The following is a 20,185-nucleotide window of genomic DNA, read 5'->3' as shown; positions in this document are numbered from 1 at the left end:
TTACAGGTGTTGCCCCCCACCAAAAAAAGTGAGCTGTGATGGCTTAAGAAGATGATAATAATTGAGAATTTTTACAACAAAAATCACATATGCATCTACACCCTAGGAAGCACAATTAGTTCCAAATACTATTTGGGATAAATATAAATAAATCCTTATCAAAATACATTATATCAAAACTTATAGAATGCTAAAGTAAAGCAGAGGCAAATCAAGGGAAAAACAGTATCTGTGAAGGTGGAAAGTGAAATATCTAGCAGACAACTCAACAGGAAAAATTGGTAGTTTAAAAAAAAAAAATTCATCCTATAAAAAGTATACTCAGCCAACTATCACAGAAGAGAGAAAAGTACGTTTATTTTAAGAAAGTGAGAGAGTTTACAACTCATGATTGAAACTGGGAGGAAACTGTTAAATAAAAGTAAGAATAGAGCAAAAAAACTAGCATGCAGGTAGACAAAACCACAAGCTTCCCTTGTGGCTCAGCTGGTAAAGAATCTGCCTGCAGTGCAGGAGACCCGAGTTCGATCCCTGGGTTGGGAAGATCTCCTGGAGAAGGGAAAGGCTACCCACTCAAGTATTCTGGCCTGGAGAATCCACGGACTATATAGAGTCACAAAGAGCTGGACACGACTGAGCGACTTTCACTTTCACTTTTCAGACAAAACCACAGGAATATTGACTCCATAAGACAATAATGTCTAGGAATTTGGAGGTAAAAAAATTATAGGAATTTGGAGGTACAATAATAGTAAGATGTAAGACTAGAAGATGAAAGAGCACATGGGAGTTCTTCTAAGGACCTAATACAATTTGGAAAAAAACAGAGATAATTAGTAACTTTAGACTTTGTTTCATCAGGGAAGCATTTTTCTTTCCAGGTAATAAACACTAGTAGAAAAGAAAAGGGATTATAAAAGTCAAATTAATATGGGAATACCAGACCACCTTACCTGCCTCCTGGGAAATCTGTATGCAGGTCAAGAAGCAACAGATAGAACTGGACACTGAACAACAGACTGGTTCCCAATCAGGAAAGGAGTACGTCAAGGCTGTATATTGTCATCCTGCTTATTTAACTTATATGCAGAGTAGCTCATGTGAAATGCTGGGCTGAATGAAGCACAAGCTGGAATCAAGATTGCCAGGAGAAATATCAATAACCTCAGATATGCAGATGACACCACCCTTATGGCAGAAAGTGAAGAGGAACTAAATAGCCTCTTGATGAAAGTGAAAGTGGAGAGCGAAAAAGTTGGCTTAAAACTCAACACTCAGAAAACGAAGATCATGGCATCCAGTCCCACCACTCATGGCAAACAGATGGGGAAACAATAGAAACAGTAAGAGACTTCATTTTTTTGGGCTCCAAAATCACTGCAGATGGTGACTGCAGCCATGAAATTAAAAGACGCTTGCTCCTTGGAAGAAAAGCTATGACAAACCTAGACAGCATATTAAAAAGCAGAGACACTTTGCTAACAAAGGTCCATCTATGGTTTTCCAGTAGTCATGTATGGATGTGAGAGTTGGAACCATTAAGAAAGCTGAGCGCTGAAGAACTGATGCTTTTGAACTGTGGTGTTGGAGAAGACTCTTGAGAGTCCCTTGGACTGCAAGGAGATACAACCAGTCAATCCTAAAGGAAATCAGTCCTGAATATTCATTGGAAGGACTGATGCTAAAGCTGAAACTCCAATACTTTGGCCACTTGATGCAGAGAACTGTCTCACTGGAAAGACCCTGATGCTGGGAAAGACTGAAGGCAGGAGGAGAAGGGGACGACAGAGGATGAGGTGGTTGGACTGCATCATCAATTCGATGGACATGAGTTTGAGCAAGCTTTGGGAGTTGGTGATGGACAGGGAAGCCTGGGCGTGCTGCAGTCTATAGGGCCGCAAAGAGTCGGACATGACTGAGCGACTGAACTGAATAGAAGGAAAAAGAAAAACAAATTCAATAAAAAGCGAGAAAGGAGGAAAAAACATAGAAAAAAGGAAGAGATAGAGTATAAAATAAAATAATTTCAAATACATCATAATAAAGACTTTTGATTTCTAACTGAGCATGTAGAGTCAGAAAGAACACTGGTTTTCAATTTTTTAAAAAAAGGGCAGCCAAACTCTAAGTTCATGACTACTGTTGAACACACTGAGAGGTCACAGGACAACTAACCAGCCTCAAATCTAAGAAGGGACGTGGCAGATGCTGCTAGAAGCTGTTAAGAATAATTCACCTAGAATAAACATCAAACTGGTGGAGCATAAGTATGGGCTGGTTAGAATGCATGGAGCCACAGGGACAAAAGAGTTCACAAACTCTTGTACATTTTTCTTCAACAGAACAGACCAAAAAAGATGGATGAGAGTCTTGAGAAACAGATCTCCATAGTACAGGTCTCAGGGAGGGGGAAAGGGCACTAATCCTTGCTTATCTCCTCTAGGGAACCAAAGGTTAATTTGCTTGGAGCAGGACAACAAACACTGCTATCCCCTGGGCACTGGGAAAACAGGTGCATCTGGGGAAGGGGCTGCACTATAGCTTGGGAATAGGGTCCCTGATGGTTCAGATGGTAAAGAATCTGCCTGCAGGGTAGGAGACCTGGGTTTGATCCCTGGGTTGGGACAATCCCCTGGAGAAGGGCATAACAACCCAGTCCAGTATTCTTGCCTAAAGAACTCCATGGACAGAGGAGCCTGGTAGGCTACAGTTCATGGGGTTTCAAAGAGTCAGACACGACTGAGCGACTAACACACACAGGACAAGAGCACTAATGAGGCCAAATGCCCCAGATACAGGAACACACTAATGCAGTGAAAGACTGTGGCTTTCTCAGAAGAACAGGGCAGACGTGTTCTCTGCTCTTCCAGTTTCCTGTGGAACAAAAGTAACAGTGGGACACTGCTGGGGACTGACAACTCCTCAAGTGCTGTGCAAAGAGAAGACCTAAAGATAGTGAGAAAACCCTCTGGCAAACCAGCCCCTAACCTAAAAATAAGACATTGCTAGAGGAATTTGAAGCCTGTGGTGCAATGAGGGTAACCACAGAAACAACAAACCTCAAGCCTGCCCAACTCCTGAGTGTATTAACTCAAACCCTCCACATTAAAGGCCTAGTAGAAGGAAAGATGTACCCATTTCCAGGCATACAAACCATTTACTTTAGTCTACTCTCCTACACAAGATGCACATCTAGTTTAAAAAAAAAATTACAAAGCATAGGAAAAGGTAAAAAAACCAAACACTTTCAAGAGATAAAGCAATCAACAGAACCAGCCTCATATATGACACAGATATTGAAGTTTTCTGACAGGGAATTTAAATTAAGGGCTCTGTGGGAAAGGTGGAAGATATGCAACATCTGATAGGTATTATCAGCAAAGAAATGAAGACTGTAAGAATTAAAAGGAAATAGTAGAAGTAAAAAGCATAGTAACAGATGTAAAGAACGTCTTCAATGGCTCATCAGACAACTCACAAAGTGTAGGAAAGAATCAATGAACTTAGTGATAAATCAAGAGAAATAGGTCAGTCAACGGAAACTGAAATACAATGAGGAAAAATAATGGGAAGGCAAAGAATAACCAAGAATTGCTGGACAACATCAACAATTTAATGTAAGTATGACTGGAATTCCTGAAGAAGAGAGTGTGGGACAATAAGTATGTGATGAATAATGACTAAGAAATTTCCAAATTTCATGGCAGTCACAAATTCACAGTTCCCAGAAGCTCAAGGAAAAAACAAGCAAAAGTCACATCAAGTCAAACTGTATTTCCCTAGGGAATTGTCCACTTCATCTAAAGATTCGACTTTCAAATGTATCGCTTAAACATGCCCACAAAACAAAAAGACAAGACTGTTCAAAGGAATGAATTCCAGGGACTTCCCCGGTGCTTCAGTGGTCTTTGCTTCCACTGCAGGGGGCAGGGGTTTCATTCACTGGTAGGGGAACTGAGATCCCAACTGCCCCATGACCAAAAAAAAAAAAAAAGAGTTAAAAGAAAAGGAATGAATTCCAGCAAATATTTAAGTAACAGGTAATTTCAATCTTACAAAAAACTTCTGAGAATAGAAAAAGTTAAATACAAGCCAACTCATTTATCAAACTTACTATAACCTTGGTGCCAAAACCAGATAAAAGTCTCCCCGCAAAAGAAAATTGTAGTACAATCTAATTCAGGTACAAAAAATTCTAAATTATGAAAAACCTGATTCCTGCAATGGGAATATGTTGTGTATGTTTCTGTGTCTGCCCTCATATCACAAACCTGTATTTTGATAACTGTACCTCAATATAACTTGTTTTCTTCGCAACCCTATATATTTTATTTTATGCATTAAAAAATGTTATTTTGAACAGAGGTTCATAGGTTTCAGGCTCCCAAAGGGGTGCATGGCACACAAAAGAGATAAGAACCCCTGTACTAAAGAAACTCCTATTGGAGATATACACAAGGCAACATGCAAGAATGTTCAGGGCAGCAATGTCTGTAATAGCAAATGTCAGTACAAGGAGGAAAGTGGCTCCATAAACTAAGGTATACTTACCAGGCGCAGTGTTCTAAAAGTCATTAAAATGAAGGTACTAGAGCTACATGTATCAGCAAGGACCTATTTCTTAATCTGGATGCTGGATACACGGGTGTTTAATGCAATATTCTTTAGATAACCAACACACCACACTATTTTATTTTTCTCACTTTGCAATGAGAAAGCATCATGGATCATCACCAGTACATGCACTGACATTTAGGAACCATATCCATTAGTCAGGTATAGTGCAAAATACAAATTCCTTAGGAAGGTTTTCTCCTTTCCAAATTTCTTCTAGGTTTTCCAAACCACCTAGTTGGAATTAACTGTCCTGTCCTATTCTTCATAGCAATTTGTATTTAATTCTCTAATTACAAATTTATGAATTATATAGTGCTTCCAGTTTTATTGATAAATCAGAGATACCAAGGGAACATTTCATGCAAAGATGAGCTCAATAAAGGACAGAAATGGTATGGACCTAACAGAAGCAGAAGATATTAAGAAGAGGTGGCAAGAATACACAGAAGAACTTACAAAAAAAAACTTCACAACCCAGATAATCACGCTGGTGTGATCACTCACACTCACCTAGAGCCAGACATCCTGGAATTTGAAGTCAAGTGGGCCTTAGAAAGGATCACTACTAACAAAGCTAGTGGAGGTGATGGAATTCCAGTTGAGCTATTTCAAATCGTGAAAGATGATGCTGTCAAAGTGCTACACTCAATATGCCAGCACATTTGGAAAACTCAGCAGTGGCCACAGGACTGGAAAAGGTCAGTTTTCATTCCAATCCCAAAGAAAGGCAATGTCAAAGAATGCTCAAACTACCACACAATTGCACTCATCTCACATGCTAGTAAAGTAATGCTCAAAATTCTCCAAGCCAGGCTTCAGCAATATGTGAACCATGAACTTCCAGATGTTCAAGCTGGATTTTGAAAAGGCAGAGGAACCAGAGATCAAATTGCCAACACCCACTGGATCATGGAAAAAGCAAGAGAGTTCCAGAAAAACATCTATTTCTGCTTTATTGACTATGCCAAAGCCTTTGACTGTGTGGATCACAATAAACTGTGGAAAATTCTGAAAGAGATGGGAATACCAGACCACTTGACCTGCCTCTTGAGAAATCTGTATGCAGGTCAGGAAGCAACAGTTAGAACTGGACATGGAACAACAGACTGGTTCCAAATAGGAAAAGGAGAACATCAAGGCTGTATATTGTCACCCTGCTTATTTAACTTATATGCAGAGTACATCATGAGAAATGCTGGGCTGGAAGAAGCACAAGCTGGAATCAAGATTGCCAGGAGAAATATCAATAACCTCAGATATGCAGATGACATCACCCTTATGGCAAAAAATGAAGAGGAACTAAAATGCCTCTTGATGAAAGTAAAAGAGGAGAGTGAAAAAGTTGGCTTAAAGCTCAACATTCAGAAAACAAAGATCATGGCATCTGGTCCCATCACTTCATGGCAGATAGATGGGGAAACAGTGGAAACAGTGCCAGACTTTATTTTTCTGGGCTCCAAAATCACTGCAGATGGTGACTGCAGCCATGAAATTAAAAGACGCTTATTCCTTGGAAGGAAAGTTATGACCAACCTAGATAGCATATTGAAAAGCCAGAGACATTACTTTGTCAACAGAGGTCCGTCTAGTCAAGGCTATGGTTTCTCCAGTGGTCATGTATGGATGTGAGAGTTGGACCAGAAAGCTGAGCACTGCAGAATTGATGCTTTTGAACTGTGGTGTTGGAGAAGACTCTTGAGAATCCCTTGGACTGCAAGGAGATCCAACCAGTCCATCCTAAAGGAGATCAGTCCTGGGTGTTCATGGGAAGGACTGATGCTGAAGCTGAAACTCCAATACTTTGGTCACCTGATGTGAAGAGTTGACTCATCTGAAAAGACCCTGATGCTGGGAAAGACTGAAGGCAGGAGGAGAAGGCAACGACAGAGGATGAGAAGGTTGGATGGCATTACCAACTCAATGGACATGGGTTTGGGTGGACTCTGGCAGTTGGTAATGGAACGGGAGGCCTGGTGTGCTGCAATTCACGGTGCAAAAAGTCAGACATGACTGAGCGACTGAAGTAAACATACAGCACTGTATAAGTCTAAGGTGTACAGTGTAACTTGATTTACATATAATGTGAAATGATTACCACAGTAAGTTTAGTTAACATTCGTCTTATATAGTGAATTTAAATATAGTTTGTGCATGACTGACATCTCAAGTATAAGATCTTTGATGGCTACACATTGCTTTGTATTCATAAGTTCGCAAAACTACATTTGTTGAGTTTGATTCATTTACCTATAGTCACTCTGAAATAAATCCTGAACAATGGCTAAAAAGTTATGGTTGCATATTTAATATCTATATTGAGATATTGAGGTAAAATCTGATCATAAGAGTAATACCTCCCATCATAAAGCTGAATTTCTACTTTTTATAATCTTACTGTTATTTTTAACTACAATGAAAAACACATGAAAATAACTTTGTGAACAATGTAAAATAAGATATATTTATTCTAAAGGATTTACATATCTATGTTATGTAAATCCAAGTTGGGATGATGATTTTACATTTAAGTGTATAGAATGATACATGAGTTAACTATGCCCCCTACTGACTGAAAAAGTATTCTGAAAACCAAATAACATTACAGAGAATAGATGTACCACATAAAAAACAAATATCCCAAATGTACTTTTATAATGCAAATGGGTGTCATAAAAAGGACTTTGTAGGTTTTAAGTCAAGAACATATGAGATAATATTTATTAGAGAGACAGGGGACATGAGAAGAAAGAAGTGTAACTTTGGAACTGACTGCTCAGTCGCCACATTACACAATTTTAGGAAGCATCCTTCACATTACATTCTGTATCAGTGGTTCTCAAGCAGGGGCAATTTTGCCTCCCCGGGGACATGTGACATCTGTGTGGAGATGCTTTCAGCCATCATAGGGAGGTGGGGGTGTGGTGCTTCTGAATAGAGGGTAGAGGGATGCGGTAGTCATTCGAGGCCAGAGATGCTGCTAAACGTGCTACAATGCACAGCCCAGTCTCACAATAAAAAATTATCTGGCCCCAAATGTTAAATTGTGTTAAGAAATTTTGCTCAACCTGAATATTCCCTTTCAGGTTGTGTAACAAGGAAACAAAGTCAAATGGAGTTTTACGACTTGCTTCAACTTTGCTGAAAGACTGAAAGAAGACACTCAATCTCTGCCATCAAGGAATATGGGTTTTGGGACTTTCCTAGTGGTTCAGTGGTCAAAACTGCCCCTGCACTTCCAGTGCAGGGGGCACAGGTTCAAACCCTGGTTGGGGAACTAAGATCCTGCATGCCACACGGCATGGCCAAAAATATACATATATATAGTATTACGTTTTAGTCCTTTTCATTTGGGATAGAAAATCGTAGACGAGACAGTTTCATATGTCCACCTTTTAGCTCTATTGTAAGGATGATACAATTTGAGCATAAACTTTTGATGGGTTAACAATAGTTTTTAAAGTTATTAGGCTACCTGTGTTTCCATTTCCATCATCCTCTGTTTTATTTCTTTTATTTCTGCTTGTGTTTCAGCTTCTTTAAGTCGGATGGTCATCAGTTCATCTTGTAACTCAATCATGGCATTTTTCTTAGGTGGGTCTTTCCATCTCCCAGTAGTACGAGCTAAGTGGCGCTAAAATTAAAAAAAAAAAAAATTATATTGCAACAAATATTCCCAGTACTAAAATAAAAGCCAAATTAACTGAGCACTTATTTCAGGCCCAGTACTGTATAACCCACTTTATATGTGTCATTTTATTTAATTCCCAGAAAATCTCAAAAGTTAAACGCTATTATTTTCACTGTACAGAAAAGAAAATGGAAATCGTGATTAAGTAACTCCAGAAAGGTCCCACAGCCAGTAAGTGGCAGATTCGGGATATAAATTCAGATACAGTTCAAATGTTTTTATTCTGTAGATTCAGTTCAGTTCAGTCGCTCAGTCATGTCCGACTCTTTGCAACCCCATGAATTGCAGCAGGCCAGGCCTCCCTGTCCATCACCAACTCCTGGAGTTCACTCAGACTCACGTATATCGACTCAGTGATGCCATCCAGCCATCTCATCCTCTGTCGTCCCCTTCTCCTCCTGCCCCCAATCCCTCCCAGTATCAGAGTCTTTTCCGGTGAGTCAACTCTTCGCATGAGGTGGCCGAAGTACTGGAGTTTCAGCTTTAGCATCATTCCTTCCAAAGAAATCCCAGGGCTCATCTCCTTCAGAATGGACTGGTTGGATCTCCTTGCAGTCCAAGGGACTCTCAAGAGTCTTCTCCAACACCACAGTTCAAAAGTATCAATTCTTTGGCACTCAGCCTTCTTCACAGTCCAACTCTCACATCCATACATGACCATAGGAAAAACCATAGCCTTGACTAGATGGACCTTTGTTGGCAAAGTAATGTCTCTGCTTTTGAATATGCTATCTAGGTTGGTCATAACTTTTCTTCCAAGGAGTAAGCGTCTTTTAATTTCATGGCTGCAGTCACCATCTGCAGTGATTTTGGAGCCCAGAAAATAGTCTGACACTGTTTCCACTGTTTCCCCATCTATTTGCCATGAAGTGATGGGACCAGATGCCATGATCTGTTTTCTGAATGTTGAGCTTTAAGCCAACTTTTTCACTCTCCACTTTCACTTTTATTGAGAGGCTTTTTAGTTCCTCTTCACTTTCTGCCATAAGGGTGGTGTCATCTGCATATCTGAGATTAATTATTAATTATCTGCATATTCTGTAGTTTATTGTAAAAAATATAATTTTTATCCTCATTTTTCCCTGAGAGATTTTTACATTATTTTTTAATGAAATCCCAAGAAAAGGGGAAAACGGAACCATTCATGAATTAGGGAAACAAGAGCAGAAATTAACAGCAGTGTTCTCAAAAAGTTCTTTCATTTGTTTTTAATTAATTTCCAGTTTATTGCTGTCTGATATTTCTTTAAAAAAAAAAAAAAAGCCATGGCAATGTAAAGAACTTTGTTAGATATATTCCCCACCCCAATTCATACCTACATCACTTTCTGAAATAATATGTAGTTTTTTTTTTCCTTTCTGTTCTCCCTTCTTGTCTTATAGATTCTACTTTTCTTTTTTTTTTTGCTACTTATCAGTAGTTTCCCTCATATGTGAATAAATTTGTGGCATATAACTAAATGACTATTTTATTTTGTGATAAAACCATTTTGAAAAGAAGTTACAAATTCATAAATTTATGTTGATGCCATGCACCCTTCTGATGTTTCATAATGACCAATGAATTTAACACTAGAAGAAATAAGTACAATACAAAAAGAATTTTCTCTTAGTTCTTTAGGAAAAGTTAACACAAATCACAATGGTATAATAAGACAACAAAAATATGACTTGGTCTCTATTTTACATTTTATTTAATTCTAAAAATCAAAGAGAAAAAAAGCTTAAAAGTGCTTTCAATTTCTAAATGCTCTCAGTTTTGTACCTAACAGAGTCTTTCTCACTTTAAACTCAAACCCTAGTGTTGGTTGTTAACTACTTCAAATTTACACAAAATGGATTTTCAGGTTTTACATTTTTTAAAAAAAGCACACAAAATATACTCATATACCTGCCAGTGTTCCTCCAAATCCTTGACTTGTTGTCTAAGCTCTTTCAAACCCATAATAGCTTCTGCTTCTCTCAGTTTCACAGCAATGAGTTCTTCCTGAAGTCTTGCAATGTTATTCTCATCAGGAAAGGAGTTGTTTCTCTAAAGCAAGAGAGGATTTAATTGGGGATTTTTTTTTAATTTTAAGAATAAAATATAGCATATACAGCAATACAGCAAAATAACAAGAGCTATTTTATCTCACATGTAATTGTGCTTAATTTGATACAATCTTATTGAGATATAATCCACAAACTATAAAACTTATCCTTTTAATGAACACTAGTCAGCAGTTTTTAAAGAGTATTCACAGGGTTATGCAACCATCATCACAAACCAATTTCAGTACATTTTAATCACCCCCAAGAAACGCTATACCCATTAGCAGTTACTTTATGTTTTCGACACCCCCGGGCGGGCCCTGACAATCACTAATCTATGTCTCTATGAACTTGCCTATTTTGAATATTTCATACAATGCAATCATACAATTTATGGCCTTTTATGACTAGCTTCTTTCACTCAGCATGTTTTCAAATGTCTTTTTTTTTTAAATTGCCAAATAATAGTTTCAATGTCCAGATATACCACATTTTATTTATACATTCATCAGTTGATGGAAATGTGAGTTGTTTCCACTTTGAGGTTACTATGAGTAACACTGCTATGGACATTTATGTGATTTTGTGTAGATGTATATTTTTAACTCTCTTGAGTATATGTGAAACAGCAGAAATGCTAGATCAGATGGTAATTCTACATTTAATTTTTAAGAAACTGGCAAACTTTTCAAAAGCAGTTGCATGTTTTACATCCCCACCAGGAAGGAACTGTCTTTAATTTTAAGGACACAGAGAGTCTAATTCTGTTTTAATAAAATACTAATCAGAATTACGGAGCAACAAGATTAAAAATGTTTTTCAACATGGCAATAAACATACTAACCTCTGATTAGGACTTCAAACAAAGCATGAACATCATTTATATTTTAAAAATTTATGGAAGAGAGCAGTTCAAATTTTGTTTTATTTTTTCAACATACCACTTTGGAAAAGGACTATAAAATATCTGTACATTAGTAACTACTGTGACTAATCAATACTCAAGAAATTAGTTCTAAGGTAATCTAAGTATTTCCTTCAAGGATACAAGATGGGTCCTGAAAAACCCATCTTCAGATATAGGGTTGCCATATTAAACTGCTCTCAGGAATGACCAAAGAATTCTAAATTAGGCTCTAATAAAAGTTTCTTAAGTAAATTAAGTTTCAAGTCTTAAAATTTTCTATCTCTGAAATTTTTCATTAACATTTTAGCCCACAGAGATGGCTGAATAAAGTTATTCTTGTCAACTACACATTGTTTGTGATGGATTTTAAATATTTTCTCAACTGAAAACCAGAAATTTACTGTATATGTATTTTAAGAAAAACCTATCTTGCATGAAGAAATTAACCATAGGATGCATGAATACTAACAAAGCTACTTTAAAAAAATTGGACCCAAGAACATTTCCTTCTTCCAAATATTCAAAACAGAAAGATCCAGACTCTTAACTAAATCATGGAGCCCAGAATACTCCCCATTAGGCACTTTTTATTTTTTTCTGGCTTTTTTCTCAACAAATAGGAAAAAAAGTTTTCCAAAGATAATATAAAAATAGCAAGTAGATTTCTAGCACAATTATTCCACTATTAAATGTAGTTATTTTCATTAAGAAACAGTTAAGAATTTGAGGCTCTTTCATGTCCATTGTTAATGAGATTCTGAATCAATGGCTAGATACTACCTAAGGGTAAAAGAAAAAAATGCAACACAGAACCCAAATCATCTATGATTTTATAGATGAGAAAACAGAGATTCAGAATTTGTGATCTGGAACACAGACTCTCAAGTCTGAGGTTATAAGAAACCTAAAAGTGTTTCTATTTCCACTACTCATCTGTTCTTTAATAACCTTCAAAAGAGGTAAGTTAACTTCTATAAGTACATCTCCAGCTAAAATCTTCCTATATAAACTTGATGGTTTTCTGTAGCTTGGAAAGCTAACAGTTATACTCAGATGAAAATTTCCCTGAAATGCTTACGTATTTAACTAGTCTATTTCTACACTGTTGCAGATAAAACTATTATAATATTTGAAAACAATGGTTAATTTCTTTCTTTAAACAAATTTACTTTTACAAGAAAAACAAGACACATTTGCAATGTGTTTCAATCAAAAAATTCACTTCTATATATCAGATCTACTTATTTCAAAGTAAAAATGTTCACTTCTCAGCTGAAATTTGATTAAAATGAATATTTGTGTATTTTGTGCTTAGGATGCAAATTTCACAGTGGATTTTTAAAAATTTACCTTGAATTGGGAGAAAAGCAAGTGATATATTTATATACTGTTGGGATAAAAATGGTAATATTCATTTTTAAAAGAACTACAAATGTGGTTATGGTTTTAGTTCTTTTTACTGATGTTTAGCACAGGCTTTAAATTAAAAAATACAGAAAGATGGCGGAGGAATAGGACGGGAAGACCACTTTCTCCCTCACAAATTCCTCAAAAGAACATTTCAACGCCGAGCAAACTCCACAAAACAACTTCTGTAGGCTGGCAGAGGACATCAGGCAACCAGAAAAGCAGACCATTGTCTTCAAAAACAGGTAGGAAAAAATATAAACGACGAAAAAGGAGACAAAGGAGGTGGGGAGGGAGCTCCGTCCCGGGAAGGGAAGCCCGTCCCGGGAAGGGAATTTTAAGAAGAGAGGTTTCCAAACACCAGGAAACACTCTCCCTGCGGAGTCTATGGAGAGCCTTGGAAACACAGAGGGCAACATAACAGGAAGGAAAAATAAAGAAATAATTAAAACCAAGAGATTACAAGCCCAACAGTAACTCCCCCAGCGGAAAAGCAGCACAGACGCCTGCATCCGCCATTGGGAAGTGGGGGCAGGGCAGGAACGCGCGGGAGGCGCGGGCTGCAGTGCTTTGTAAGAATCGGGCAGGAACGCCCCACGCGCAACCAGAACGATCTAACTTGGGCTAGCAAACCAGACTGTGGGATAGCTACCACGCAAAAAACTCGAACATAAGACACCGCCAGGACCGAGCACAGAACAAAGGACGGAACGGAAAAAGCCGGCTGCAGACCATCCCCCGCCGGGGACAGGCAGCCAGAGCCATAAGGGCTGGAAAGGGGCAATTGCAGACCCGGAGAGACTTTACTTACCTAACTGCAAGCAGGCTTCTTTGCTAAGACTTCTGGGGGTGCTGGACAGTCACAATCTGCCCCACGGGGGACGCCAGCGGTCCACCCAGAAAGCTGAGCAGCAGCGGCAGAAAAGGTGACAAGCCGCGGCGATCGCGCTCGCCAAACTCCTGAGCTACTCGGACCTGGGAAGGGTACAAAGCGCAGTCCCAGCCGAATCTGTGCCTCTGAGGGCTGCCTGAGCGCCGGATCTGAGCGGCTTGGACCGGGGAAGTGCACGCAGCCTAGGGCCGGCCCCAGACGGTTCCCGGCTGAGCATCGTAGAGCCGGAGCGGTTTGTGCGCCGCGAGAAGGGACAGGTCAAGCGGGGCGGAGACACTGTGTGCACACGACAGTGCTATTTGTTTGCAGCATCCCCCCTCCCCCCTCCCCACAGTGCAACTGAACTAGTGAGCCTGAAAAACCAGCAAACGGAAGAAGTTAAACAGAGGGAACCACCTTGGAAGTGATCCCACACGGCCCAAAACATCAGAGAAGGGCCAGATATATTTTTACTATTTTTAAAATCATTCCTTTTTTTTTTCTTTTTTCTTTTTTTTCTAACTTTTTTTTAAATTAAGTCATTTCTCCTCTACTTTTTATTACTATAACCTACTATTACTATTTAAAAAAAAAAAAAGTTTTTTTTTTTTTTTTTTTAAGGCAAACACAATATATAGCCTTTGGATGGTTGTTGGTTTTTTGTTTTTTGGTTTTTTGTTTTGTTTTTTGTTTGTTTTTTAATAATTCTTGTTTTTTTTTTCTTTCTTTCTTTCCTCCTTTTTCCTTCTGCTTCTTTTCTTTAATATTGTATTTTTGAAAATCCAACCTCTACTCTAGATTTTTAATCTTTGCTCTTAGGGTTTTTGTTGTCAATTTTGTACTTTTAAAAACCCAAACTTCACTACCCAAGTTTACCTGAGAGGGAGATTACTGGCTTGACCACTCTCTTCTCCTTTGGACTCTCCTTTTTCTCCACCAGGTGGCCTCTGTCTCTTTTCTCCCCCATCTCTTCTCTATCCAACTCTGTGAATCTCTGTGTGTTCCAGACGGTGGAGAACACCTAAGGAACTGGTTACTGGCAGGATTTGTCTCTCTCCTTCTCATTCCTCTCTCTTATCCTCCTAGTCACCTCTGTCTACTTCCTCCCTCTCCTCTTCCCCGTATAACTCCGTAAATACCTCTGAGCGGTCCAGACTATAGAGCACACATTAGGAACTGACTACTGGCTAGCTTGCTCTCTCCTCTTTTGATCTCACCGCATCTCATTCCAGTTACCTCTAACTACCCCCTCCATCTTCTCTTCTCCTTGTAACTCAGTGAACCTCTCTGAGTGTCCCTCAATGCAGAGAAACTTTTCATCTTTAACCTAGATGTTTTATCATCGGTGCTGTATAGATGGAGAAGTCTAGAGGCTACTGTAAAAATAAAACTGAAAACCAGAAGCAGGAGGCTTAAATCCAAAGCCTGAAAACATTAGAGAACTCTTGAATTAAGGGAACATTAAGCAATAGGAGCTCATCAAATGCCTTCATACCTACACTGAAACCAAGCTCCACCCAAGGGCCAACAAGTTCCAAAACAAGACATACCACTCAAATTCTCCAGCAACACAGGAACACTCCCCTGAGCTTCAATATACAGGCAGCTCAAAATTATTCCAAAACCTTTGATGTCTCATAACCCATTACTGGTCACTCCACTGCACTCCAGAGAGAAGAAACCCAGCTCCACCCACCAGAACTCCAACACAAGCCTCCCTAACCAGGAAACCTTGACAAGCCACTGATAGAACCCCACCCACAGTGAGGAAGCTCCATAATAAAGGGAACTCCACAAATTACCAGAATATAAAAAGGCCACCCCAAACGCAGCAATATAACCAAGATGAAGAGACAGAGGAATACTCAGCAGGTAAAGGAACAGGAGAGTTGCCCACCAAACCAAACAAAAGAGGAAGAAGTAGGGAATCTACCTGAGAAGGAATTCCGAATATTGATAGTGAAAATGATCCAAAATCTTGAAATCAAAATAGAATCACAGATAAATAGCCTAGAGACAAGGATTGAGAAGATGCAAGAAAGGTTTAACAAGGACCTAGAAGAAATAAAAAAGAGTCAAAACATAATGAATAACGCAATAAATGAGATCAGAAACACTCTGGAGGCAACAAATAGTAGAATAACGGAGGCAGAAGATAGGATTAGTGAAATAGAAGATAGAATGGTAGAAATAAATGAATCAGAGAGGAAACAAGAAAAACGAATTAAAAGAAATGAGGACAATCTCAGAGACCTCCAGGACGATATGAAACGCTCCAACATTCAAATTATAGGAGTCCCAGAAGAAGAAGACAGAAAGAAAGATCATGAGAAAATCCTTGAGGAGATAATAGTTGAAAACTTCCCTAAAATGGGGAAGGAAATAATCACCCAAGTCCAAGAAACACAGAGAGTTCCAAATAGGATAAACCCAAGGCGAAACACCCCAAGACACATATTAATCAAATTAACAAAGATCAAACACAAAGAACAAATATTAAAAGCAGCAAGGGAAAAACAACAAATAACACACAAGGGGATTCCCATAAGGATAACAGCTGATCTTTCAATAGAAACTCTTCAGGCCAGGAGGGAATGGCAAGACATACTTAAAGTGATGAAAGACAATAACCTACAGCCCAGATTACTGTACCCAGCAAGGATCTCATTCAAATACGAAGGAGAAATCAAAAGCTTTACAGACAAGCAAAAGCTGAGAGAATTCAGCACCACCAAACCAGCTCTCCAACAAATTCTAAAGGATATTCTCTAGACAGGAAACACGAAAAGGGTGTATAAACCCGAACCCAAAACAATAAAGTAAATGGTAACTGGATCATACTTATCAATAATTACCTTAAACGTAAATGGGTTGAATGCCCCAACCAAAAGGCAAAGACTGGCCAAATGGATACAAAAACAAGACCCCTCTATATGCTGCTTACAAGAGACCCACCTCAAAACAAGGGACACATACAGACTGAAAGTGAAGGGCTGGAAAAAGATATACCACGCAAATAGAGACCAAAAGAAAGCAGGAGTGCCAATACTCATATCCGAGAAAATAGACTTTAAAACAAAGGCTGTGAAAAGAGACAAAGAAGGCCACTACATAATGATCAAAGGATCAATCCAAGAAGAAGATATAACAATTATAAATATATATGCACCCAATATAGGAGCACCGCAATATGTAAGACAAATGCTAACGAGTATGAAAGGGGAAATCAACAATAACACAATAATAGTGGGAGACTTTAATACCCCACTCACACGTACGGACAGATCAACTAAACAGAAAATTAACAAAGAAACGCAAACTTTAAATGATACATTAGATCAGTTAGACCTAATTGATATCTATAGGACATTTCACCCCAAAACAATGAATTTCACCTTTTTTTCAAGTGCTCATGGAACCTTCTCCAGGATAGATCACATCCTGGGCCATAAATCTAAACTTGATAAATTCAAAAAAATCGAAATCATTCCAAGCATCTTTTCTGACCATAATGCATTAAGATTAGATCTCAATTACAGGAGAAAAACTACCAAAAATTCCAACATATGGAGGTTGAACAACACACTTCTGAATAACCAACAAATCACAGAAGAAATCAAAAAAGAAATCAAAATATGCATAGAAACTAATGAAAATGAAAACACAACAACCCAAAACCTGTGGGACACTATAAAAGCAGTGCTAAGAGGAAAGTTCATAGCAATACAGGCATACCTCAAGAAACAAGAAAAAAGTCAAATAAATAACCTAACTCTACAACTAAAGCAACTAGAAAAGGAAGAAATGGAGAACCCCAGAGTTAGTAGAAGGAAAGAAATCTTAAAAATTAGGGCAGAAATAAATGCTAAAGAAACAAAAGAGACCATAGCAAAAATCAACAAAGCCCAAAGCTGGTTCTTTGAAAGGATAAATAAAATTGACAGACCACTAGCCAGACTCATCAAGAAGCAAAGAGAGAAAAATCAAATCAATAAAATTAGAAATGAAAATGGAGAGATCACAACAGACAACACAGAAATACAAAGGATCATAAGAGACTACTATCAGCAGTTGTATGCCAATAAAATGGACAACGTGGAAGAAATGGACAAATTCTTAGAAAAGTACAATTTTCCAAAACTGAACCAGGAAGAAATAGAAAATCTTAACAGACCCATCACAAGCACGGAAATTGAAACCGTAATCAGAAATCTTCCAGCAAACAAAAGCCCAGGGCCAGACGGCTTCACAGCTGAATTCTACCAAAAATTTCGAGAAGAGCTAACACCTATCCTACTCAAACTCTTCCAGAAAATTGCAGAGGAAGGTAAACTTCCAAACTCATTCTATGAGGCCACCATCACCCTAATACCAAAACCTGACAAAGATGTCACAAAAAAAGAAAACTACAGGCCAATATCACTGATGAACATAGATGCAAAAATCCTCAACAAAATTCTAGCAATCAGAATCCAACAACACATTAAAAAGATCATACACCATGACCAAGTGGGCTTTATCCCAGGGATGCAAGGATTCTTCAATATCCGCAAATCAATCAATGTAATTCACCACATTAACAAATTGAAAAATAAAAACCATATGATTATCTCAATAGATGCAGAGAAGGCCTTTGACAAAATTCAACATCCATTTATGATAAAAACTCTCCAGAAAGCAGGAAGAGAAGGAACATACCTCAACATAATAAAAGCTATATATGACAAACCCACAGCAAACATTATCCTCAATGGTGAAAAACTGAAAGCATTTCCCCTAAAGTCAGGAACAAGACAAGGGTGTCCACTTTCACCGCTACTATTCAACATAGTTCTGGAAGTTTTGGCCATAGCAATTAGAGCAGAAAAAGAAATAAAAGAAATCCAAATTGGAAAAGAAGAAGTAAAACGCTCACTGTTTGCAGATGACATGATCCTCTACATGGAAAACCCTAAAGACTCCACCAGAAAATTACTAGAGCTCATCAATGAATATAGTAAAGTTGCAGGATATAAAATCAACACACAGAAATGCCTTGCATTCCTATACACTAATAATGAGAAAGTAGAAAAAGAAATTAAGGAAACAATTCCATTCACCATTGCAATGAAAAGAATAAAATACTTAGGAATATATCTACCCAAAGAAACTAAAGACCTATATATAGAAAACTATAAAACACTGATGAAAGAAATCAAAGAGGACACTAATAGATGGAGAAATATACCATGTTCATGGATTGGAAGAATCAATATAGTGAAAATGAGTATACTACCCAAAGCAATCTACAAATTCAATGCAATCCCTATCAAGCTACCAGCCATATTTTTCACAGAACTAGAACAAATAATTTCAAGATTTGTATGGAAATACAAAAAACCTCGAATTGCCAAAGCAATCTTGAGAAAGAAGAATGGAACTGGAGGAATCAACTTGCCTGACTTCAGGCTCTACTACAAAGCCACAGTCATCAAAACAGTATGGTACTGGCACAAAGACAGACATATAGATCAATGGAACAAAATAGAAAGCCCAGAGATAAATCCACACACATATGGACACCTTATCTTTGACAAAGGAGGCAAGAATATTCAATGGAGTAAAGACAATCTCTTTAACAAGTGGTGCTGGGAAAACTGGTCAACCACTTGTAAAAGAATGAAACTAGATCACTTTCTAACACCGCACACAAAAATAAACTCAAAATGGATTAAAGATCTAAATGTAAGACCAGAAACTATAAAACTCCTAGAGGAGAACATAGGCAAAACACTCTCAGACATAAATCACAGCAGGATCCTCTATGATCCACCTCCCAGAGTTCTGGAAATAAAAGCAAAAATAAACAAATGGGATCTAATGAAAATTAAAAGCTTCTGCACAACAAAGGAAACTATAAGCAAGGTGAAAAGACAGCCTTCTGAATGGGAGAAAATAATAGCAAATGAAGCAACTGACAAACAACTAATCTCAAAAATATACAAGCAACTTATGCAGCTCAATTCCAGAAAAATAAATGACCCAATCAAAAAATGGGCCAAAGAACTAAATAGACATTTCTCCAAAGAAGACGTACAGATGGCTAACAAACACATGAAAAGATGCTCAACATCACTCATTATCAGAGAAATGCAAATCAAAACCACAATGAGGTACCACTTCACACCTGTCAGAATGGCTGCGATCCAAAAATCTACAAGCAATAAATGCTGGAGAGGGTGTGGAGAAAAGGGAACCCTCCTACACTGTTGGTGGGAATGCAAACTAGTAGAGCCACTATGGAGAACAGTGTGGAGATTCCTTAAAAAATTGCAAATAGAACTACCTTATGACCCAGCAATCCCACTGCTGGGCATACACACTGAGGAAACCAGAATTGAAAGAGACACATGTACCCCAATGTTCATCGCAGCACTGTTTATAATAGCCAGGACATGGAAACAACCTAGATGTCCATCAGCAGATGAATGGATAAGAAAGTTGTGGTACATATACACAATGGAGTATTACTCAGCCATTAAAAAAAATTCATTTGAATCAGTTCTGATGAGATGGATGAAACTGGAGCCGATTATACAGAGTGAAGTAAGCCAGAAAGAAAAACACCAATACAGTATACTAACACATATATATGGAATTTAGAAAGATGGCAATGACGACCCTGT

The 20,185-nt window shown here is 38.1% G+C and overlaps 1 protein-coding gene across 4 annotated transcripts in view; it reads right to left on the bottom strand.

Moving 5' to 3' along the window:
- The window catches only part of EVI5 (ecotropic viral integration site 5), a 170,289-nt gene that overhangs the window by 72,914 nt on the left and 77,190 nt on the right, over nucleotides 1-20,185 (bottom strand). For all 4 annotated transcript variants that reach the window (XM_068966552.1, XM_068966549.1, XM_068966551.1 and 1 more), the window contains 2 exons: nucleotides 10,196-10,336; nucleotides 8,090-8,248 (listed from right to left, as the gene is read on the bottom strand). In XM_068966552.1, the coding sequence (XP_068822653.1) occupies nucleotides 8,090-8,248; nucleotides 10,196-10,336 (300 nt within the window). The remainder of the gene's footprint in view (nucleotides 1-8,089; nucleotides 8,249-10,195; nucleotides 10,337-20,185) is intronic.

Source organism: Capricornis sumatraensis, chromosome 2, assembly GCF_032405125.1.
Source record: "Capricornis sumatraensis isolate serow.1 chromosome 2, serow.2, whole genome shotgun sequence".
In the NCBI taxonomy this organism is placed as follows: domain Eukaryota; kingdom Metazoa; phylum Chordata; class Mammalia; order Artiodactyla; family Bovidae; genus Capricornis; species Capricornis sumatraensis.
Note: the sequence above shows the minus strand (reverse complement) of the source record. Positions and strands in the feature narration are given on the sequence as shown.